Here is a 25,650-nt window from a genome sequence, read left to right as displayed (position 1 = left end):
TTGTGATCAATTTGGAAGGCAATTGTACTCCAATGTAAATTGTACTTAAACTTCTGCACTGTAAAGTTCTGTTTGGAATTTTTTCCAGCCACTTTAAGTACCAAATTCTTTTCTTATCCTTCATAAAAATACTTTTGTCCTTCCACAAAAAAATAATTTTGTGACCATGCCAACTAAAAGCAATTCATTATTTCTCCATAAGCCTACAACTCTTTGCTTTGTTTTTGTTTTCTTTGCAGGAGTAGATAGAAAGGAGGAAAAAAAATTAAATGTCTACTAATTTTAAAACTTCTAATGGAAAAAAAAAAAAGATTGAGATCCTTACTGAATTCTTCCATTAAGTCCAATTCCTTCTTGCTTGCAGAAACACAGTTGTAGAAACCAAGAGAAGCTGAAGAATCTTCCCTTGGTCATATACATAGGTCAGTCAGGATATGAGTCTATGCATTTTAGCTATACAAAACCTAAGTGCAGCTTAGTCATTCTGTTACTCTCAACTGAGGGTAACAAAAATAGCACATTGTAGAAGACTAGGGTAATGCAAACACCTTAATTTAAATTGTAAGAAATATATTTAAAAGTCTTTTCTATGGAGGAAGCTAGGCGGCTCAATGGATTGACAGTCAGGCCTAGAAATGAGAGTTACTGGGTTCAAATCTGGCTTCAGAAACTTCTTAGCTATGTGAAGCTGGGCAAGTCACTTCACACCCCCACCCCTCCATTGCCTAGCTTTTACTGCTCTTCTGATTTGGAACCAATAAATAACATTGATTCTAAGATGAAAGGTAAGGGTTAAAAAAAAGTATTTATATAATTACTTAAGTGTCTACATTTCTTTTTCTTTTTAGAGCAATATTCTTTTACATGTGAAGCCTATGTCAAAAGGTAACCTCTATTGGAACAGGAGAGTAAATTGTCATAAAATAGGTTTCGTTAAGATTTAGCACCTACCATGTAACCAGATTTATTGGAGTCATTAAATAAAATTTTGCTGATTGATTACAGGTCTTAAATTATTTTAGAAGTATAGTTTATTCCAATCACAAATCAGCCTACTCAAATCAAATATTCAACAATTTACTATTCTTTTGTATAAGATTTATATTTTCATGTAAGTCTGTGTAATTATGGCCTGCTTGGATTATAACACATATAATATCCCTTAGATAAATAAGTGTACAGGTAAGGCCAAATAGTCTTTTTTTTTAAAAGAGCCTCCTAGCAAACCTCAAGGGTCAGTAAGAGTCTCTGTCTGTCTCTCATTAGCATATCTTAAATGACACTTAGAGAGACAATTATCATCTCTGATTGTATGATAATTGATGGTATGAAGGTCTCAGGATCTATTCTTGGGAATACATACTATAGTAATTGTTTAGAAACAAAGTGCCTTTTGGTATAAATAAGCCCCTTGGATTTACCTGCCATAGAATGTCTTTTGGTACAAATTGTCTACTAAGAAGAAAAATATATTCATAAGTAATAACATGTTAGAAAATAACTGAATGTATGAAAAATTAGAGCATGACCTGAAATTTAACTACAGAAAGGTGACATCTGATTGTTTTGGATAGAAATAAAACCCCGGTCTCTCTATCACTGACTTCCTTATAAAAAAAATCTTACTAGAATACAACTCCAGAATTTTTTTCCCTACCAAGTCACTGACAAGGCAAGTTAGGTACCACAGTGGATAGAGCATTGGGTTTGGAGACAGGAGGTCCTGAGTTCAAATTTGACCTCAGATACTTCCTAGTTGTGTGACCCTGGGCAAATCCCATTGCCTAGATCTTTTCACTCTTTTACCTTGGAACCAATACAAAGTATTGATTCTGAGATGAAAGGTAAGGGTCAAAAAAAAAAAAGAGGAAGAAGAACTGATACTAAGAAGGTAGGGTTTAAAAAAAAATTAAGTGAAAAGTATCAATGATCATATAAGTGAAAAATAATTTTTCAAAAGATATAACTCTAAATGTTATCCCTCAATTTTTCAATTATTTAGCACTGTATAAGCTCAAGTATTTCACTTAATAAATGTCGGTTTTCTTTCTTCTTTACTTCTCACTAGAACCTGCCTATCCACCTATGCTCATTTTTGTTAATTATAACAATATAATCTAAGTTAAATCAGACTTGAATCCTTCATTGCTTCCACATTCAAACTGTTGTTAAGTTCTGACTTTTCAACTGATATTCTAGGTCTAGAATCTCTCCTTCTTACCAACCTAATATACTAGCTCACTCAGTCACCTTCTGCCTATAATTCTCCTAACCCACATCACTGCTTCTGCTCTCTCCAAACCATCTTTGCCACACATGTTAAATGCAAAGATCTAATCACAATTTCTCCACTCAAATAATTGTTAGGGTCTCTTTATTGCCAATAAAAAACACAAAGTCTTTAGTCTGGTATATTCATGGTCCTGAATAATTTAGATTCAACCTACCTTTTCAGCTTTATTTTTCTTTTCAGACTCTATGCTCAACTAAAATTTGGCATTTCCTTTGTCCCTCCCCATTCTTCATCTTTCCCATTCTATTCTCTGTTCACAAGTCTGGAAAAGTCTTCTTCATTCCTAATTCACCTCCAAAGTTGCCCCTTTCAAGACCTATCTCAGATGCCTCTTTCTTATAAATCTTTCTGATTCATCTACCAAAAGATGATCTCTTCCCTTCCATAAATATCTTGAAGTCAATTTCACTTCTTCTACACATTTAATAACTATCCAATTATATTTTAGTTACTTGTGAAATGTCTTGTTCTCTCATCTGCACTCCTTGAGCAGGAGGGCTTTTTTTGTTTTAAATTCTATTTAAAGTACTTCTCATAAAATAAAGGCATAAAAAAAAATATTTGCTGTACCAAACTGAAATGTATTAAGAAAGAGCTTCCCTGAGTCTATTTCCACAATTTTTATTTTACATTTCAAACAAAGGTATACTTTTCTATGAAATTATGAGCAGGATATATAATTAGAATGACAAGTTCAAAACCTGACTTGGAAAAGTTAAATGTGAACCTATCGATTTACAATCTCTCATAAAAATCTCTTACATTTTAAAAAACTCTCAAATTGTTTCTGCCTCTCCTCCCTCCCTCTCTCTCCTCCTCCTCTCTACCCCCATCTCTCTCCCTCCCCCTTCCCCTCCCCCTCCCCCTCTCCTTCTCTCTCTCTCTCTCTCTCATATTAATGGAAATATTCTATCATAAGAAGCAAAGAAAATCTTCATGATTTTTTAAAGCCTTCAAGAAAGAATGTACTCTACCATTTAAAGCCATCTATTGCTCTTATAAAAACTTTTATAACTCTTTTTAAAACTTATGAAACCCTAAATTCCTGAACTCTTGGAAGGGATCAACGACAAGAGAATACCAAAGTAATAAATTATCTTTCTGAACTCAATATCATCCCACATAGTATTTTGCCATTGTCAGTTTGAAATAAAGAGTCAGTCTGGCAAAAGATTTTTTGATCCTCATTACAAGAAAATATCATCAGGAATTTTCTGGGCTTTTTCAAATTCCATCCAAATAGAAAATACATTTTACATTTTAAATCATAGTATTTCTCTAAACAATAGTTCTGAGACTGCTTATGATTGAATTTTCTACAAAAAAGCAAAATATTAGAAAAAACTGGTCCAATGAGAATCTATTTGCTTAAGAAGTAAATACAAATAGAGCAAATTCAACTCACGATCTGATATGTGGGAAATCTTCTTCAATTTTGCTTCCTGTGTTTTTAAAAATTTGTAATGCAGCTTCTGCTACCTTTTCATCATCCATTTTTAGGCAAGCCAGAAGAGATTCAAAAGTTTCAGCCGAATGAAATGAGATAGGATGTGTAAATGAGAGTACCTTTTAAAGAGAAAAAATGATTTTTAAAGGTTTACATATTTATATCTTCATAAATGTTTAAATTTTACTTTTTATAAAATCAGAAATATCACATAACAGACATATTAACAAATAATTTGATGTGTAACCATGGGCTTGTTTTAAAACTCTGAATCTGTTCTTTCATCTGTAAAATGAAGTGGTTGGACTTGATAGAGTTCCCTTCCAACTCTAACATTCAGTGATTCTACTACCAATTATAGATTTATTAGAAAACACATTGTTAACTTTAACTTGTAACTCTTCCTTCCAGGGGTACTGTAACTAAACTGGCTTAGACAGGAAAGAACTGATCTTACTTTTCAAAAAGTCAAGGAAAAATTTTAGAATCTTACTTCTATTAAGTCATTTAGGAGTTCAACAATGCTATCATCCAGAAAAAAACTACATAAAAATTCTTCACATGATCATTTCAGGCTTTTCTTTAAATGAAACTATTATACTGTCCACTTCTTACTTACTCTTATCTTTCCTGTCTCAATTTCTGATAAATAATCCATACTCAAATTGTAACCTTGATAAAATCTAGTTGCCTGTTTCTCTTCACATCTTCTTGATTGTTCTTTCTTCTCTATTTTAATAGCTATTCCTTTTAATTCTAGCCACTCTCCAAGGCTTAGTTTTTCACTAAAGAGTAAAAACTTTTTGTAAATTTCAAACACTTTCACACTTTAAGAGAATCCAGAATATGAAACAGGCTGCAAATCAAATATTGGTTTTGAAATAAATATTCTAGCTTCAGATCCCACCTCTGACAAATTGTGAACCATAAACAAAATCACTTAACTTTTCTAATCCTATTTCCTCATCTATAAAATATGGAAAATAACTTCATAATTATTATCTATGTGCTTATCTCATGTGATTTTTGTGAGGATAAAATGAGATAATGCAAAGGACTAAGAAAATTTTAAAGCATTATATAAATGTTAGCTGTTGCTGTTATATCGTCTCATCCAACCTCATTTTAAAAACAAGAAAACTGATGTCCAAAAATGTTAAATGATGCACCTCAAATCAGACAAGAAAGTGACAATGCATGGCCTATATTTTGTCTCCTACCTAACATGCTGGCTAATGCTCCCAAATGACATTTTCAGTCACAATTTTTCACTCAATCCAATAACTTCAGCTGTCTATAAGAGATTGGATGCCAAGTTATTACCTCAGATATAGAAAGGTAAATGATATAGTGCATAGAATCCTGGTCCTCAAGAAGACCTGAGTGCAAATCCTTCCTCAAATGATCACTAGTTATATTTCCCTGGGCAAGTTACTTCTCTCAGCCTCAGTTTACTCGTGTGTAAAGTGGGATTGATAATAATAGCAATTTCCTCACAGAGTCAATCTGAGAACAGCTGATATAACATAGGCAAAAGGGCTTTTTTATAATTTAAAGCACTACATAAACTACTATTATTATATGATTTAAATGGACTTTATACTTTGTTTCCAACTTGCATCATCTATGGCACTGCCATTCCCTGAAAAACTTATTGACAAGCTAATAGCTAAAGAAAAGTTTTCTTTGATTCCTTCCCTACCCTCCAAATGTTCCTTCTACCCATTTTCAAACAATTCCTACCCCTACTTCCAATTGGCTATAAGATTCTGTCAATTCCTCCTCTATAAAAAATCGAGATGCCCAGAGTTAAATGACTTGTCATGATAATGTTGATGGGGATTCAAACCCAGCTCTCTTGGGTACAAATCTAGTGCTCTTTGCATTATGTCACCCACTTTAATTAAGTTCCCTATATATTTATAAATTCCTGAGTACAGGGCTAAAATAAAAGCTCAGGCACAAAAGGTATAATCTAGAGAGTGCGGTCATAAAAAGTTCAGAACTAACCCTAACCCCTCCCACCACTAAAGGTAATAGATTTATGTAGAGCCATCCCCATCTCTTTCTTTTTGAAGTTAGAAAAAACAATTAAGAATCTGATGGGTGAATTAAGGGTCACAGATTGTGGCAACATTTCCCATTCTCATTCCCACTGATAAATTAAATAGGACATGGGGTATCACAAGTATAATTTAAGATAATTCATATTTAAATATGCATTAACTTTTTAAAAATGTTGTTCTGATAGAAATATTAAAAATAGCCCAATTTAACTTCATGGGATTAAGATAGATAAAAATGAGAATTACTCTGTTGCATAATAGTGCTACATAGTATATGCAACTCCAAAGTGGAAAGAGTACAATTATAAATAAGTTTAAAGGAAGAAATGTATATTTTCCATTATATATATAAATCATATTAAGGATATATTAAATGTTTTACCAGTCAACATATTAAGGATTTATGTTAACAAGTGCCAAGGATAAAGTAAAAATAATGAAATAGCCCCAACTCACCAATGGGGAAGACATAAAAATGCACTCAATGCCAAAAGTCTACTTTACCTTAAGCAATTCAAGGCCTGCCCTAATCGCCTGATCAGTTGGAACACCCTCATCTTCATCATCCGCTGTTCCATCTATTGACTTGTTCACTTGTTTAATAAGAGCACTAAAAAAAAAAAAAAGTTGCCACTTCCTACCAGAGTACAAAGGGAAAAAAAAATCTTCAAATTATATACCTAATATACATTCAAATTAGAATTCCATACAATTTCATATGGAAAAATACCATAAAGAAGAAATTCAAAAATACAAGCACATTTTTAGAAATACCACTTCTTTTATATTTACTTTAAAAGGAAGAAGAGTTTAAAAGGGTATTGATTTTTTCACAGAAATAACCTAATAATATTTACTAATTAGTACTATGAGAATATTAGAAAAATAAAACTTTATTAAAATGATTTGATGATATGCTTCTTAAAGTCTACCAACATTATAGAGGCAAATAGTAGTCAAAATAAAATCACCTCTAACTATTAGTTCAGTAAGCTGGTTAGTTTTGAGGGCAATCAAGGATATAAATGATCTATTCCTATTCCATTTTAAAATACTTTCATATAAAATAAAAATATGGAAAATTATCACAGTAGAAGCTCAGGATATTAAAAGAGTTGTACAAAGAATTAGAGAAATTTAGAGGTGTAAAGACCTTATAAGCCCTCTATCAAAGCCATGTCCTGAAGGAACCCCATCCAAAACATGCTCAACAAAATGGCCATCTAGAAAGGCAGCCTATTTCACTTAAAGACAATAATTGCTAAGCAATTTTTTTCGCTTTACAACTTCCTATCCATGTTCCAGGTTCTACCTGCTCCTCCTAGCAGCCCCTCAAATCTTAAAACTCAACTATCATATCCTCCATTCCCAACCACCACACTACCCCTCTCCCCCAAACCTTCAGGTCAAAACATTCCCATTCCTTCATCCAATTATCCCTAAAATTAATACCCCAAGGCAAGTCTACTATACTCCCTATCTTAAGGTTTCTTCATATAGGTGCCACACGTAGTTTGGACACCTGATTAGCTTGGCACACCACTGGCTAAGAATCCCAAAGTTCAAGTGATCCCAACAGCCTCTGCCTCCTCAATAAAAAAGTTTATAGGCATGGGCCTGAGACCTAGTCTAATTTAATTTAATTAGACTGGACTAAATATCTCAGTCTGTCAAAATCTTTTTGAATGCTATTACCCAATGTGTTGGCTTGACTTCTCAGCTTGTGTCATCTATAAATTCGATGAGTATGCCATCCGTGCCTTATTGTAGTCTTTTAAATAGACAGCATTTTGTTTTAATTTTGTTTTAAACCGTCACCTAGGAAAAGCTACAGCAATCCTTACTAACAAAATTTTTATAATCCATGAAAACAGTTGTTCTAGTAACACCTGGTTATTTTTGTTCTCTTTTGAAAGAAAAAAAATAATTATGACTATGTTCATTAAAAACACCATAAATAATTTTTTGCCCTTATAAATACTCTAATAATTTTTTTTTCTGATTCTAAGTGTTTAAATAGCATTACTGGATCAAATTATTACATTTTCCCTCAAAGCCATGATAATGTGCCACCTTACCCTAGGAAGTCTTCCCTGATTCTGATGCTTTCCCTGATAGAAAGTAAGCTCTTTGAAGGCTGAGAGAATCTGATTTTTGTCTTTGTGTTTCCCAAACACTTAACAGTACTTAATAAAAAGGACCAGGGTTCGAATTATTCCTGTCTCTAATACTTAATCCTTCTGTGAACTTGGGTTCATCACTTATCAAAGAGAAGAAAGAGGGAGATACTTGGCCCAGGCTGTCAGCTGCAGAAGCCCCTTCCAACTCAAAAGCCAAGATCTTGTGATCTTCCCAAGCTCTGCCTCCTCAATTACCTTATATAATACTTTGTGGTATACACGTATGCCAAAGTAAAATATAAGCTTATGGATATGGACAGTTTTGTTCTTGTATTTCTGTCCCAAATACCTAAAAGAGAGTCTTACACAATATTCCTAGAAGAACTGTTGAAGTTGCAGCAGCATCAAGAAGCTATTGAGCACCTATTTTATGCTAGACACTGCAAAGTATTGAGCAAGTGAAGACAAAAGACAGCCCTTACACTCACAGAACTCACAATATAACAGGAGATACAATATTCAAACTATGTGCAAACAAATACAAAATAAACTGAAAGTAATCAACAGAGGAATAGTACTTCATTTACTTGTTTTTATCCTCTTTGGATTTACAGTCTAATTTCTTGAGTGGCCATGGAACTCATTGATGAAGTTCAGTTATATACTAGGGATTGATGAAAATCAGTATAAAATAATCTGGAACTATAATCTATCTTTCTCTTCTGTACAGTGAGATCAGTCTTTAAGTTGGATTTATGTATAGGACAGTTTCTATGACTGCTGAATACGTAAAGAACACATATCTGCTGTGATTTATAGTGATCTTCAGAGGATTGAATGAAGCTGTATCTGTTTGTATCTATTAGAGTGTCTTCATGACTTGTAGGGCAGACATTTTGTTGAAGGAGTGACTTTGTAACTGATTTTCCTTACTAAGTAAAATGCTGTAGTAATTAAACAGTAAGTACAGAAAAATCTTGACATTCTTTTATCTGTAACTATGAAGATTTTGTCTGCTATTACATATTATTTGCAAAAAACTGCCTGTTATATGCTGAGCACTGTGCTTGGTGATGGTGATGTAAATTTAAAAATTAGATAGTCCCTACTTTCAAAGAATTTTCCTTTTATGGGGGAGATTACAAATACAAGTGTTTGCAAAATAAGGAAGAGAGGGAGGGGGCTGGCAGTTGGGAGAAGAAATACTTTAAGTAGAAGTTGGTAGTTAAAATGAGTCCAAAGTCAGTGATTCTGAGGCACAGGTGAATAGAGAATGTATTCCAGGCCAGAGGGATAGCATGTGCCATGTAATTAATGTTAATAAGTAGAGGATGCTGATAAATATTTTATAAAGATGATGGTACCACCTCTTATTTAGTTTTCTACATTACTGTGCAGAAGATGTTCAGATCTTTCTATATATTCTTCTGAGCTCTAAATTACTATTGTACATCTCTTCTTGGATATCTCTCTTATGGTTATCTCAAATTCAGCATGTCTAAAACACAACTCAGCATTTTATCCAGATCAAATATGAAATTCTCTAAGTGGCTTTTAAAGCCGTATATAAACTCACTCCTTCATACTTTACCATTCTTCTCATCATACTCTCCTGCACATGCTCTTCAATCTAGGTACCCTGATCTTCTGGCTCTTTCTAGCATAAATCACTCCAACTTCACTCTTGGTATTTTCACTGGCTTTTCTCTCCATCATAGGAATCCTCCCCTTATTTCTATCTCCTGGGTTTCCCTGGCTTCCTTCAGGTCCTAACTAAAACTCTACTTTCAGCAAGAATCCTCTCCTCAGCACCCACTGATATAGACTAACTCAAAAGCCAAAAAAAAATATATTTTTTTTCATGAGTACAGAGGGATTCTATAGTAGGACGCAGCATTAAAGGTATGTGGGATTTGGGTATTTCCACACTATAAGGGGGTGAAAAAACTCCCACCGAAAGGTGAGCTAATCTACCCTCCCCCAGCCCCACCTATGGAACCAGAGTCAGAGTCAGCACCTCCCAGAATCAGCGAGTGAATGACGGGCACCTCTAGATCAAGCAAGGGGCACCTCTAGGTCCTTGGGAGCTGACTAAGACCACCAAAGACCTATCCCAAAGAACAGCTACACCTGAAACCCTGGTGGGTGGGGGAGCGCAGACCATGGGTGCTTCCAGGAAGGTAGTGCAAAGAAGGGCAGTGAACAGATGAAGCTGCAGTGATACAAGAGATTACCTCAGGCAAAATCCTTGCTCCTTAACTCCATACACAGAGAGCCTGCCCATCTCACTCAGATTTCTGACTAAAAAGGGAAGGAAAACCCCCCATAGTGATGGCAAATTATAAAAAGGACCAATAAACAACCTCCAAGAAAAAAAAAGGCAGTGACACTCGAAAAATTTTTATGGAGAAAAAACCCAGGCTACAGAGGAAATACTGGAGGAAATTCAAACAAAGACACAACCTTCTAAAAAAAAAATGAAAATTATCCAGAAACACTGGAAGAACTTAAATTGGAGCTTACCAAAAAGATGGAAACCTTCTGGCAAGAGAAGTGGGAAATGGTTCAAAGAGAAAACCAAAAGATTATAGCAGAAACATCAAAAGATTAAAACAGAAAAACCAAGCCTTAAGAAACAGAATTGAGGATATGGAAATCAATGATCTTGCAAAACAGCAAGAATTAATCAAGCAAAATCAAAAGACTGACAATAGGAGAAAATATAAAATATCTCACTGACAAGGTGACAGATCAGGAAAAAAAGAGGAAGGACAGACAATTTTTAGATTCATTAGTCTACCTGAAAACCCAGAAATAAACAAAAATCTTGACATCATACTACAAGAAATCATCCAAGAAAACTGCCCTGATGTTCCTGAACAAGGGGGCAAAATAGACAATGAAAGGGTTCATAGACCACCCTCTACATTAAATCCCCAAAAAACACCTCCCAGGAATGTAATTGGCAAATTCCAGAGCTTTTAAGCTAGGGAGAAAATCCTATAAGAAGCCAAAAAGAAACGATTCAGATACAAAAGAGCACCAATAAGGATCACACAAGACCTGGCAGCTTCCACACTAAAAGATCACAAGTTCTGGAACACAATATTCAGAAAGGCAAAAGAACTGGGTCTTCAACCAAGAATCACCTATCCATCAAAACTGACTATATACTTCCAGGGGAAAGTATGGCCATTCAACAAAATAGAAGATTTCCAAGTATTTGTAAAGAAAAGACGAGAACTAAGTGGAAAGTTTGATATTCAAGCACAAAGATCAAGAGAAACATGAAAAGGTAAATAAGAGAGGGAAAAGGGGGAAAATGTTTTTCTTTTTTAATCAAATTCACTTCTTTAAGGGCTACAACTAGAACAAATTATATATATTAATATATGGGGAAAATGTTATCTGTAACTCTCAAAAATTGCATTCATTATTATAGTAATGAGAAGAATCACTCGTAGGAAAAAATTGGGGCATTAAGAGCTATTAGATGATATGCATAAAAAGAAAAATATGGGGGGAGATCGAAGATGGTACCAAGAGATACTTGAAGAAATAAAAATAAATACGATAATCTTTATCACACAAGGATACACATGGGAAGGGGAGGGGAAAAATACATTTATATAAGAAGGAGAGGAAGAGAGTGCTAATATGTAATACTTAAACCTTACTCTCAGTGAAATCAATTAAGAGAGAGAAGAGCATCTAGATCCATTGGGATCTTGAATTCTATCTTATCCTTCAGGGTAAATGAGAAGGGAAAACTAAGGGGGGGGGGTTGGTGTGAAGTACAAAAATGGACGGAAGGAGAGGGGTAAGGGAACATAACAGACCCTAAAAAATAAAAAAAGAAGGGAACAAAAAGGGAGGAACCAGAAAGGGAAGCATATCAAGGGAGGGGATTAGGGGGATTGATTAAGAGCAAACCACTGTATTGAAAGGATATAGCAAAAGAAGAAAGGGCAGAACTAGGAGAGGATATCAAAATACTAGGGAATTCACAAATGACAATCATAACATTGAACGTGAATGGGAGGAACTCGCCCATAAAATGTAAACAAATATTAGAATCCAAAATCCTACTGTATGTTGCCTACAAGAAACACACCTGAGGCAGGTAGATACCCACAAGGTCAGAATTAAAGGTTGGAGCAAGACCTGTTGAACCTCAACTGATAGAAAAAAGGCAGGAGTTGCAATCATGATATATGACAAGGCCAAAGTAAAAATAGACCTGAATAAAAGGGATAGGGAAGGTAAATACATCCTGATAAAAGGGAGTATAGGCAATGAGGAAATTTCACTAATCAACATGTATGCACAAAATGGTATAGCATCCAAATTTCTAAAGCAGAAACTAGTATAAATGAAGGAGGAAATACATAGTAAAACTATATGTTGGAGATCCAAACCTACCACTATCAAATTTAGATAAATCAAATAAAAAAAGAAATAAGACATAAGAGATATGAATGAAATCTTAGAAAAATTAGAGTTAATAGATATATATGTAATAGATATAGAAAAATAAACAAGGACAAAAAGTAATACATCTTCTTTTCAGCAGCACATGGTACATTCACAAAGATTGACCAGACACTTTGTCCTAAAAATATGGCAAACAAATTCAGAAAAGCAGAAGTAATAAATACAATCTTTTTAGATCATAAGGCAATAAAAATAATGATCAGTAAGGGTACAAGGAGAGTCAATTCAAAAATTTATTGGAAATTAAATAATACGATTCTCTAAAATCGGTTAGTGAGAGAACAAATCATAGAAACAATAATTTCATTGAAGAAAATGATAATGATGAGACATCCTTTCAAAATCTATGGGATGCAGCCAAAGCAGTACTCAGGAGAAAATTTATATCCTTGAGTTCATATATTAACAATTTATGAGGGGCACAGGTCAATGAATTGGACATGCAAATCAGAAAAACGTAAAAGTGAACAAATTAAAAACCCCCAGAAAAAAACTAAATTAGAGATCCTAAAAATTAAGGGAGAAATTAATAAAATCGAATGTTATCGAACTATTGAACTAATAAAAGACTAGAAACCTGTATTTTGAAAAAACAAACAAAATAGACAAAGTACTGATCAATCTAATTAAAAAAAAAAGGAAAGGAGAAAACCAAATTGACAGTATCAGAGCTGAAGAGGGAGAACTCACCTCCAATGAAGAGGAAATTAACATGCAATCATTAAAAACTATTTTGCCCAATTATATGGCAATAAATATGCCAATTTAGGTGATATGGATGAATACTGAAACAAATATAAATTGCCTAGATTAATAGAATAAAAATAGAATTCTTAAATAACCCCATATCAGAAAAAGAAATTGAACAGGCCATCAAAGAACTCCCTAAGAAAAAATCCCCAGGGCCTCATGGATTCACAAGTGAATTCTATCAAACATTCAAAGAACAGCTAATCCCAATATTATACAAACTATTTGACAGAATGAGCAAAGAAGGAATTCTAGCAAATTCCTTTTATGACACAAATATGGTACTGATTCAAAAGCCAGGCAGGTCAAAAACGGAGAAAGAAAACGACAGACCAATCTCTTTAATGAACATAAATGCAAAAATCTTAAATAGGATACGAGCAAAACGACTCCAGCAAGAGATTAGGCCGGTTTATTCACTATGATCAAGTGAAATTTACACCAGGAATGCAAGGATGGTTCAACATCAGGAAAACCATCCACATAATTGTCCATATCAACAAGCAATCCAACAAAAATCACATGATTATCTCAATAGATGCAGAAAAAAACCTTTGACAATAAACAACACTCATTCCTATTAAGAACACTAGAAAGTATAGGAATAGAAGAGTCATTCCTAAAAAAATAAACAGTATCTATCTAAAACCATCAGCCAACATCATCTGCAATGGGGATAAACTAGATGCCTTCCCAATAAGATCAGGAGTGAAACAAGGATGCTCATTATCACCTCTATTATTTAACATTGTACTAGAAACACTAGCAGTAGCAATTAGAGAAGAAAAAGAAATTGAAGATATTAAAATTGGCAATGAAGAGACCAAGCTATCACTCTTTACGGATGATACTTAAAGATGTCTACTTAAAGAATCCCAGAGAATCAACTAAAAAGCTAGTGGAAATAATCAACAACTTTAGCAAAGTCGCAGGATACAAAATAAGCCCATATAAGTCATCAGCACTTCTATATATCTCCAACACATCTCAGCAGCAGGAATTAGAAAGAGAAATTCCATTCAAAATAACCCTAGACAATATAAAATACTTAGGAATCTATCTCTTGAGACAAACACAGGAACTATATGAACACAACTACAAAACACTTTCCACACAACTAAAACTAGATCTGAGCAATTGGAAAAACATCAACTGCTCATGGGTAGGACAAGCTAACATAATAAAAATGAACATCCTACGCAAACTTATCTATTTATTTAGCGACATACCCATCGAACTTTAAAAAAACTTTTTTGCTGAATTAGAAAAAAACCATAACAAAGTTCATTTGGAAAAACAAAAATCAAGAATATCCAGGGAAATAATGAAAAAAAAAATGTGAAGAAAGGTGGCCTTGCAGTACCAGATCTCAAACTATACTATAAAGCAGTGGTCATCAAAACAATTTGGTACTGGCTAAGAGACACAAAGGAGGATCAGTGGAATAGACTTGGGGTAAGTGAACCCAGCAAGACAGTCTATGACAAGCCCAAAGATCCCAAATTTTGGGACAAATATCCACTATTTGATAAAAACTGCTGGGAAAATTGGAAGACAGTGTGGGAAAGATTAGGTTTGGATCAACACCTCACACCCTACACCAAGATAAACTCAGAATGGGTGAATGATTTGAACATAAAGAAGGAAACTAAAAGTAAATTAGGTGAACACAGAATAGTATACATGTCAGGCCTTTGGGAAGGGGAAGATTTTAAAACCAAGCAAGACTTAGAGTCACAAAATGTAAAATAAATAATTTTGACTACATCAAATTAAAAAGATTTTGTACAAACAAAACCAATGTAACCAAAATTAGAAGGTAAATAAACTGGGAAATAATCTTCATAACAAAAACCTCTGACAATGGTCTAATTACTCAAATTTACAAAGAGCTAAATCAATTGTACAAAAAATCAAGGCATTCTCCAATTGATAAATGGGCAAGGGACATAAATAAGCAGTTTTCAGATAAAGAAATCAAAACTCTTAATAAGCACATGAAAAAGTGTTCTAAATCTCTTATAATCAGAGAGATGCAAATCAAAACAACTCTGAGGTATCACCTCACACCTAGCAGAATGGTTAAGATGACAGCAAAGGAAAGTAATGAATGCTGGGAGGGTATGTGGCAAAGTCAGGACATTAATTCATTCCTGGTGGAGTTGTGAATTGATCCAACCATTCTGGAGGGCAATTTGGAACTATGCCCAAAGGACACTAAAAGACTGTTGGCCTTTTGACCCAGCCATAGCACTGCTGGGTTTGTACCCCAAAGAGATAATAAGGAAAAATACATGTACAAGAATATTCATCGCTGCGCTCTTTGTGGTGGCAAAAATGTGGTGGGAAAATGAGAGGATGCCCTTGGGGAATGGCTGAACAAATTGTGATATATGTTGGTGACGGAATAATATTGTGCTCAAAGAAATAATAAACAGGAGGAATTCCATGTGAACTGGAATGACCTCCAGGAAGTGATGCAGAGCGAAAGGAGCAGAACCAGGAGAAAATTGTACACAGAGACCGATACACTAAGGAACAATCAAATGTAATGGACTTCTCCATCAGTGGCAATGCAGTGATCCTGATCAATGTGGAGGGATCTACGAAAAAGAACACTATCCACATTCAGAGGAAAAACTGTGGGAATAGAAACATAGAAGAAAAACAATTGCTTGATTACATGGGTCAATGGGGATATGATTGGGGATGTAGACTCTAAATGAACATCCTAATGCAAACACCAAGAACATGGAAATGGGTTCTGATCAAGGACACATGTAATACCCAGTGGAATTGCATGTCGGCAATGGGAGGGGTTGGGGGAGGGGAGGGCAGAATAGAAAATTATTTTTGTAACCAAAGAATAATGTTTGAATTTGACCAATTAAAAAAGTAATGTTAAAAAAAAAGAATCACCTCCTTATATTCAGAATGATAAGTTAGAACAAAGATCAAAATCATCACTAGATGAAAGCAGTATTAAAAATTTGCAGGGCACTTTTTAAAGTTTTCAAAGAGCTTCATATATTATCTTATTTGATTTTCAGAAATATCCTGTTAATTATTTTATTACAGATGATAAGATATTGAGACAAGAACTGGTTTACCAAGGGGACCACAGTCAGTATCTCAGGTATCAACACTCTTAATTCCAAGTCCAGTACTATTAGATAAGAAGGACACAAAAGTAAAATGTATAATTAAAATATATCAAATCTGAGCTAATCAAATAAGTTATTTACATAGAATAATGAGAAATGAATAAAAGAACAAAAACAGAGAATATCACATATCCTTAACCAAACTGCCTCTCACCTCCAGAATCAAATATAAAATTCTGTTTGGCATTCAACATCCTTTATAAACCAACTCTCTCCTACATTTTCAGACTCCTTATATTTTACTCACTCCTGGGTAAGCTGCAATCCAATGTTACTGGCTTCCTTGCTATTCTTCCTATAATAAAGATAATCCATCTCCCAACTGAGCATTTTCTCTGAGCATCCCCAGAAATGTGTTCCCTACTTTTCACTTCATGAATATTGTTTCATCATCATCACTCTGGCTTTCTTTAACTCCCAGCCAAAATCCTACTGTATAGAGGAAGCTTTTTCCCAAAATACCCAGTAATGCTAGTGCCTTCCCTCTGTTTATTATATCGAATTCATCATATATATATATATATATATATATATATATATATATATATATAAAATTAGTACATAATTGTTTCAATGTTGTCTCCCTCTTAGACTATGAGCTTCCTGAAAATGAATACTAGACAAAGACCCTTCTTTGAAGCTTCAAGATTTAGCAGTGTCTGACCATACAGTAGGTACTTGACAGACCAAAAAGAATCACAAAATGCTACAGGAAATTTGTCAGTCAGGAACAATGTCAGTTTAGAAAATAAAATGACTTTTTAAAATATCACAGAAAAGGATTGAAGGTGTGCCAAATAACAAAGCAAAAAGAGCACCACACACAAACACGCGTGTGAACATGCGCGCAAGAAAAAGTACAGAAAAAAACTGGATGTGAAACCTAATTCAGCAAAAATCAATTCAGGAGTATTTAGAGAGAAAAGGCAAAGGCAAATATCATCCAATTTTTAAAGCATATGTCAACATTTTTATAACATAATATTCCTCTATGACAGTAAAGATGCCATAAAGAGACTCTATTATTTTGGTACCCAAAGTGATACTTGAGGAAGAAGAGATGGAACTGAAGAAGTTAAAAAAAGAGTCATTGAGATCTGTGCTGGGGGAGGTCAGGGGTAGGGGGTGAAGGTGACCACAATTTCTCGGATACTGAGATCAATTTTAAAGCTATGCAAAAGAAAAATGATATAGAAACACTGGGCAAAATAGTGGATGATATTAAAACCATGAAATGGTGCTCAAAAGACATAAAATAATTAACATTGCTATATATGAGTAAGTAAGCAGGATCTCATTAATGATATTTTATTCAAATACATTAGTCTAAGAGGAAATACCTCATATTGAATGAATCTTCCATAACGAATTTTTATAGTAGTTCAAGGACAAGCAACACCAAGGTGTGTACTGAACACAACCTGAACCATTAAAGGGTGATCTCAGATTTAATAAAGTAATGAAATATTTATCCACAAATATATGCCTAAAAATTTGAGAATCTAAGTTTAAAATAAATAATAAAATTTCAAATGTGATAAAACATAGCAATCATTACATGGTGAATTCAAATGGACTGCAGAATTTTTTTAATTGCTAAATCTTTTCTTTTTATATCATTTCCTGATATATCTGCTTTCCAAACAATTTTCACATTCATAATCCTCCTTAATACTAAAAAAAGAAAATGTACTTCAATAAAAAGCAATTACTATATCAACCAACTCTCAACAACATAAACAGGTTTGCAGCATGTTACTGTGACTTGCACATGAAATTTGGAATAAAGGGATGGAATAGTCTATTTACTATTTAGATTTCCCTCCATCCTTCCAGAGAATCATACCATGACCCTTAGCTTTTAGAGGATAATGAAACAATATCTACCTAAGACAGGGAGCTTGTCAATGTATTTAATTACGGTAGCTAAAAGAAGTCTGGAAGAAATTTAGAGATGACATTAATGAACTTCCCTAGAATACTAATAATTATTACTAATGGAACTTTAAGGATATGTGAATAAACTTAAAGACAAAATTAGACCCACTGAGGAAAAGCAGCCATAAAGACATATTTATGAATTTGCCTGTAATTTCATGGCAGGGCCAACATCTCAAAATAGCAGCTCAAAAAGTATTGTCTAGCTATAACCAAAATAAAATATCTCTTGAAAGTTTCCTTTATGATAATCCTTTAGTTTTCATTATTTTGCTGATTAAAGAAGCTTCTTTAATGTCATGACCAAATGACCTAGACTCTCTTTTACCTAGATTCCTGTAAATCACCCAGTTATTGTCAATATTCCTCAGTTGCTTGGGTTTGTATAAGTGCCTTAGAAATGTTTTGTTTAAAGTCTTTTCATACACAATTTTCTGTGAGAAAGTTACACCCGTAAGAATGATACAATGCTTTTACTCTGCTTTCACTAAAATCTTTCCTCTTTGTCGTAATAAATGAAGATAATAGTCATCAGTCATATGGTGCTGTGCTTCTTCCACTTGCCCTTTTACAAACATGTTGGCCATTATCTTTCCTGTCCTCCTCCTTGTCTCACTCTTTCTCCTTAAGAGCTGGTCTCCTTAGTAAGTGGATTCCCTCTCCCCAAGATCCTGTCATTCCTTACCTATCACCCTAACATGGAACTTTTCAATCAATAATATATTCACTGCTTTATCTTTGATCAAAACTTGTTTTTCTGAAAACACAGAAATGTCTGTGAGTACAAAGAACATTTACTTCAACTCAGAAATAGGGGAGCAGATTATCATTGTTACTTCCAAATCAATTTACCATTGCTCCTCTTTTGAAGAACACTGAAAACACTAGGAAGACTTCTTTTTGAGGATGGAAGAGACTTGTTTTTGAGCAGAATGTAAAAGGATAGTAGAAAGGAAGAAATTAAAGAGACAAAGGAAAAGACTGAAGGAAAAAAAGTGCCTCCCTGGGTGCCTCCCATAGCCTTTAGTAGGTTAACTAGGTCCAGTACAAATTTAACTTCTACTGGGTTCTCCTAGGTGCTAAGAAATTCTTTTAATTCATTTCTTGATGGCTCCCCTCACTTTTCTTCAATGCCTCTATTCTATTCTTTTAAGTCTCAGAACATCTCCTTTGCTTTCTATAACTAATTTTGTCACCTTTCTAACTGAATAAGGCCATAAATAATTCTAAATTTTCTTTCCTATTCAGCTTAATGATATATGTTTCTAGTCTTAAACTTTTCTGTCTCCCTCCTAAGGAAAGGAGGTCCTTCCTTTCTCAGACTAACAGTTCCACATATATTCTTGATCCCATTAAGCATAATGGGGAACATTTGGATAGGAATAAAGGGGAAGGAAAAGAAGCTATATAATGGTGACAATTTCAACATTTACAGAAAAAGCATTTAATTCAGATACTGAACTACAGTTTTGTGAACTATAGTTTTGAAATACATATTATGCACCATATTAAAGGCTTTCTAGTGAAATGAACATAAAGTGGTTATGGGGGGAAGCATGAAGAGATTACACCTAATTAGAGTACTGAATGAACTTTTAATTGTTTAAACTTTGAGGAAAAAAGGCAAGTAGGAAAACTTGTAATACTAGAAAACATCCCCCCAAAAAGGGAAGAAAATGAGTATCTGGATTTCTCAACCAAAGGAATCTATGTTAATAATTGCCAAAATTCTAGAAGGAATCACACTAGGAAACTATTGGGGGAAGGGATGTCAGAGGTAATGGCTAAGTGGACCACCAAAAGCTTCAAGAATAAATCATGACAGGAGACAGCTGGGTGGCTCAGTGGATTGAGAGCTAGGCCTAGAGACAGGAGGTCCTGTGTTCAAATCTGACCTCAGACACTTCCCAGCTCTGTGACCCTGGGCAAGTAACTTAAACCCCATTGCCTAGCCCTTACCATTCTTCTGCTTGGAACCAATATAGTATACTAAATATACAGTATTGATTCTAAGAGGGAAAGATATGGGTTTAAAAAAAAGAATAAATTATGACAGACTAACCTAATTTCACTTTCTGACAGGGTTCTCTCCCTCCCTATGGTCATGAACCCCCCCCCCCCCTTCCTGCCATGTATGAAATGTATGTACAGCCTGTAAAACTAGGACATCATTTTTTTGCCATTGAATTCTTTTTTTCCCCTTCCCTTTTATTGAAAACTTAGTAACCACCACCAAAAAACATTCAATTAAACAAATGCTTTTGAAAAAATCATCTGCAAAACTACAAACTATACATTGTTTACAATTTGTTTAAAAATATATAAATTATAAGCATGATAATATCTTCAGCTTTTGAGTTCTCTTTGAATTTGTTGTACTTGAATTTTTTTCTTATGATTTTATAGCTGTTATTTTTTTTATTTAATCATGGTGTGTATCATTCTTTTTCTCTTTTTGATTCTTCATATGTTTCCCTTTATATATTCAATATTAGTCATTTCTGATAACATAATACAATCCAGTACATTCAAATATCACAATATATTCAGCCATTTCTCCTATTCATTGCATCTATGTTCCAGTTATCTTGTCACAACAAAGCTTCCATGAATATTTTTAATTTTTTCCTCTCGGAGGTAGATAAATCTAACCAAAAATGAATAAAAAAAGAAGTTAAGGAGATGAATAGAACCTTAGATAAATTAAATGGTATAGATATCTGAAGAGGCCCCACACACCTGCATGCGAGTTAATGGCAGATATAAGCCTGAGTATACACATAATCCAAATATCATTTCTGGTGGGACAATGGCTTAGAGAGCATAAATATCCTGCAAGAGTCTTATTTCAACACTTATCACACTATGGAGGTAATCGACATCCCTGGAGGGTTGTGGCACTAGAACAAAAGTTCCACTGGATATTACCAAGCCGGAAAGACTTGTTTTGGAAAGAGTATGTAAAGATGAATTTAGAATTGTTTTAAAATTCACAGTATTGTCTTAGAAACAGACAGCTGCTGCTGCTTTAGGACCAAACTCGCAAAATATGGTCCTGGTAATATATGTTAATTGAGAACCAGATGGGCTAAGATGATTTAATTAAATGTATAGAGACATGTCTAATATTACATTACTAGAGCAGGTATGATTTTTTTTTTAACTGTGAATTTCAAAACTATTCCACCCTAATCAGACTATTCTTTAGAAGATCCAATTTAGCTATTTTCTGATCAATAATAATAGAGATACTTGGAATAACAGAATCAGGTCTTGGAAACCCACATTCTCCACCCTACTCAGTGTAACAAGATTAGGAAGGGCTACATCAAACTCAAGATTTAATTATTTGAGAAAATGGCCTTCAACAGACATGTGCAAAAAAAAGGACAGACCTCTGCGTGGTTCTAAGTCAAGCTTGAGCCACCATTGGCACATGTGAGACGCAGGAAGTGAGATAGAGAACAGCCTCAGGAGTTCTCGGGACTTCCTGTGAGGAGGGCTAGAGTGCAGTTCGATCCTAGAGCTTGAGCTTGAAGGAGCCCTGCAGACAGCTTTCCTTCAGACCGGTCACATGAGTGATAAGGACTGACCCTGCCTTGGATCTCCAAGGCCTTAACACCTGCTTTGGCTCAGCCCGAGCCAGAGTGGTTCTGAGTTAAACTCCTTTCCTTCTCCCCTTCTTTCCTTCTCTCCCTCTCTCTCTCTCTCTCCAATATTTTCTGCCTCCTGTTGTAATTAAATCACCATAAAAATTTGGCAGCTGACTTGGGTATTTTATTATTTAGGATTTCCCTTGGCGACCATTTAAATTTAGATTTTTTTCAGTCTCAACCATAATTTTCACCCTTTACAAAACAAAACGGAAAGATACATTAAGACCTCTAAAATTGTACATGATCATTGACCTAAAAATCTCATTACTAAGGTTAGGCCCTAAGGACATTGTTGAGAGGGTAAAAAGCTGTGAATGTCTGAAAGTATTCCTGAAAGCTTAAAAAAAATCTTTAGTGGCAGCAATTACACAGTCTTCAATGGTCAACACCATGATGTCACCTTTGTCTCTTCCTTCCATTCACCTCTAAGTTGCCATGACTGTCACTTCTTCCCATTTAATATCTCTTCTCTCTATTCCCTCTTTTTCACTAAATCAGTTTGGTCCTTATAGTGGTCTCAAAATCAAAGCAAGAACCCTGAACATATTGACATAGAAAACCACAAGTTAACACTATCCATATTATACTGTATTTTATATTTCCTTTACACTTAAATAGAGTTCAGGGTACAGCAGGGAGCTTTACAGCTAGGATCTAAGTCAGAGGGTCCATGCCATAGACTGACATCTTATTAAGGATTTATCAAAGTGTTAGTAGGCAATATGAACTCAAAAGAAAATTCATAGGGTCACAGATCTAAAGAGGGAAGGATGCTCAGAGGCCTTTCAGTTGAATCCCTTTAATCTACAAATGAGTGAACAAGGGTCCAAGAAAGTCCAGTTACTTGCCCAAGGCCATATTGCTAACAAAACTGACATTTCTGATGAATAACCAAAGAAATTCTGAGAGCTTTAAGGTAATTTAGAAGATAATAAATCTCTATTTTAGAAATGACATTAAAAAAAGCATATTTCATACCTTAATTAGGAAAAGAAAGGCATATACCCTAATTAATAAGAGAAAGAACATCAATTTATTTTAAATGGAATTTGGGTAGGGAGAATCAAAAGTATAACACAAAGAAGTGCCTGAAATGAAAAAGGTAAAAAAAAAACCCTAACAAGTCTTTAACACAGGAAATCTCATCATAAACACCATCACAATACCTTTGCACAATGAAAATATTTCAGACTTTAGGCAAATTCATTTTAGGATCATTTAATACAAAATTTCTAGGATCATGAAATAATTTCAATTCCATTGAAAAAGAAAGTAAAAATCTAACTATTTTGGAGAGAAATCTGAAATTATACTCAAAAAGTTATTAAATTGTATTTTAACTCAGAAACACCACTATTAAGTTTATTTCTCAAGGGGGGGAGAGAAAGAGGAAAAGAGCCTTTTTATTCTATAACATTTATAACAGTTCAACTTATGGTGGCAAAGAAGAAAAAACTGAGGGCATGTCCATCAAATGAGGAATGGCTAAACAAGTTGTGTTATGACTGTGATAGAATACTACTGCTTCATAAGAAATGACAAGCAGGTTAATTTAAAAAACAAAACAAAACATTGGGGGGGAACAGCTAGGTGGCTCAGAGGCTTCAGAACCAGGCCTAGTCCTGGGAGGTACTGGGTTTAAACCTCAGATACTTCCTACTTGGGTGACCCTGGGCAAGACATTAAAACCATCATTGCCTATCCCTTACCACTCTTCTGCCTTGGAATCAATATGCAGAATTGATTTCTAATCAAAAGGTAATGGTTTTTAAAACAAACAAACATGAGAAAACCACAGTAATGAAGAATGAAATGAGCAGAACCAAGAAAACATTAACATACAGCAACAGAAATACTGTCTGAAGAATGATTTGTGTATGCCCACCTCCAGAGAAAGAACTGATAAATAGAAAGAATCATGACACAGTTTTGTATATACAGTGGTCCCTCGCTATATTGCAGTTCACTTATCATGGCTTCACTGTATCACAAAGTTTTTGCTATATCATGGTATTTTGTGGATGAATACCATACTGTACACAATGGAAATGCAGTATGCCACTGCAGCTTGCTCAAGTTTGCCAACATGAGATTGTCTACAGCTGTAAACCTCAAAATTCCTTAGACTTATAAATGTTGGAAATTTCACCAATGGGATATTTCATACTTAGAAAATTTCTTACTGATAGTCTATTGGAATGGGAACCCCATTGGCATGGGAGGTTCCTTCTCTTCCCTTCTTAAGATTACTTTAGGACAGAAACCTTTTGCTGAACAATGGAAAGGACTTTGACCTATGCTTAAGCATAGAACAGGAATTTCTTTGAATCATGATTGATTTTAGAATTGATACAATGGAGATACTTGGAATAAATCTCCACCCTATTCAGTCCTAACAGGATTGAGTAAGGGCTGCAGCCTAGATCAAAGATTTAATCATTTGAAAATAGACCTTCAACAGACATGTGCAAAAGCCAGAAACCTCTGGGCGGTCCTGGGTTAAGCTAGAGCCTCCATTGGCACAGGGAAATTGATGAACAGTGATTGGTAGATGGGAGAACTGAGAGGAGGAACTTGGAGGGTTTCCTTAAAGATAGGAGGGTCTGGAGACTGGAGGGGGAGTTGAGGAGTTTGGTCGGGGTGATTGCGGTGGACTCGGAGAAGCTTGCGCTGAAGGAAGCTGAAGGTGGGGGCCTCTGAGACTGTTTCTCCATTTTGGTCACGTGAGTGATAGGGACTGATCTCTTTTCTTTGCCCCAGCTATCTAAGGGCTTGGGCCTTTTTGGCCCAGCCTAAACAGAAGGGGTATTTAAGCCCTATTCCCTTCTCTCCCTTTTTCTCTCTCTCTATCTCTAATTCCTTTCTTGCTCCTATTGTAATTAAACTCCAAAAAAAGGCTGAAGGCTGGCTTGAGTTTTTCATTTAGGAATTACATAGCTGAATTCCTTGGCGACCTTAAATTAATATATATCAGTCTTTTAAAGTGATTCCCTTGTCACACAGCACACTATTTGCTGATGGAATGAAAGGTGACCAACCACAGTACTGTGGTTCTGTATTCTGGATGTGGATTGGCTCAGTGACTATAAGTTAATAAGAATGTGTAGAAAGTTTTATAGGAGAGTGGGAAGGGTTTATAAAGCCTTTATATATAAATAATAAAATAAATATAACGCCACTACTTTATAGATTTTCACCTATCACAGGGGTCTCTGGAATATAACTCCTGCGATAGGTATGGGATCACTGTACACATATATTTGCCAAATGATGACTTCTCTAGTGTAGGATAGGAAAGGAAATATCTAGGAATTTTAATGTAACAAACACATTTTTAAAAGAAAAAGGAAGTGAAAAACGAACAGAATTGAGCTCTTAAATATCTTTCCTTCAAGGAGTATGGGATAAAAGTTGGTATATAAAATAGATAAAACACCTAGCTAGCCAATTTTTGAAATTAGAATTTTTTAAAAGTAATTTTTGTACAATTTTTTATTCGATATTCTTTAAAATAAGTCGACTGAAACATCTGTGCTAAATGGTATGTATGGTTCTGCAATAGAATTGTTCTAATTACAGTTTGCTTAAGGTAGTAATAAAACTGATTTTTATCACTTGAGCTTTGTCTTTTGATAAGGAGATGTGATGCAAATATGTGTTAAATGACAAGCAAAAGCTAACCCAAAGTAATATGACAGTCATATTCCATTAATTCTATTAAA

At 34.5% G+C, this 25,650-nt stretch overlaps 1 protein-coding gene across 8 annotated transcripts in view; it reads right to left on the bottom strand.

Annotated features, from left to right (window-relative positions):
• Positions 1-25,650, bottom strand: part of PDS5B (PDS5 cohesin associated factor B) — a 237,245-nt gene that overhangs the window by 65,911 nt on the left and 145,684 nt on the right. For all 8 annotated transcript variants that reach the window (XM_056825157.1, XM_056825155.1, XM_056825156.1 and 5 more), the window contains 2 exons: positions 6,311-6,416; positions 3,699-3,859 (listed from right to left, as the gene is read on the bottom strand). In XM_056825157.1, the coding sequence (XP_056681135.1) occupies positions 3,699-3,859; positions 6,311-6,416 (267 nt within the window). The remainder of the gene's footprint in view (positions 1-3,698; positions 3,860-6,310; positions 6,417-25,650) is intronic.

Source organism: Monodelphis domestica, chromosome 4 (assembly GCF_027887165.1).
Source record: "Monodelphis domestica isolate mMonDom1 chromosome 4, mMonDom1.pri, whole genome shotgun sequence".
Taxonomy (NCBI): domain Eukaryota; kingdom Metazoa; phylum Chordata; class Mammalia; order Didelphimorphia; family Didelphidae; genus Monodelphis; species Monodelphis domestica.
This window is presented reverse-complemented; position numbering and strand designations above follow the sequence as displayed.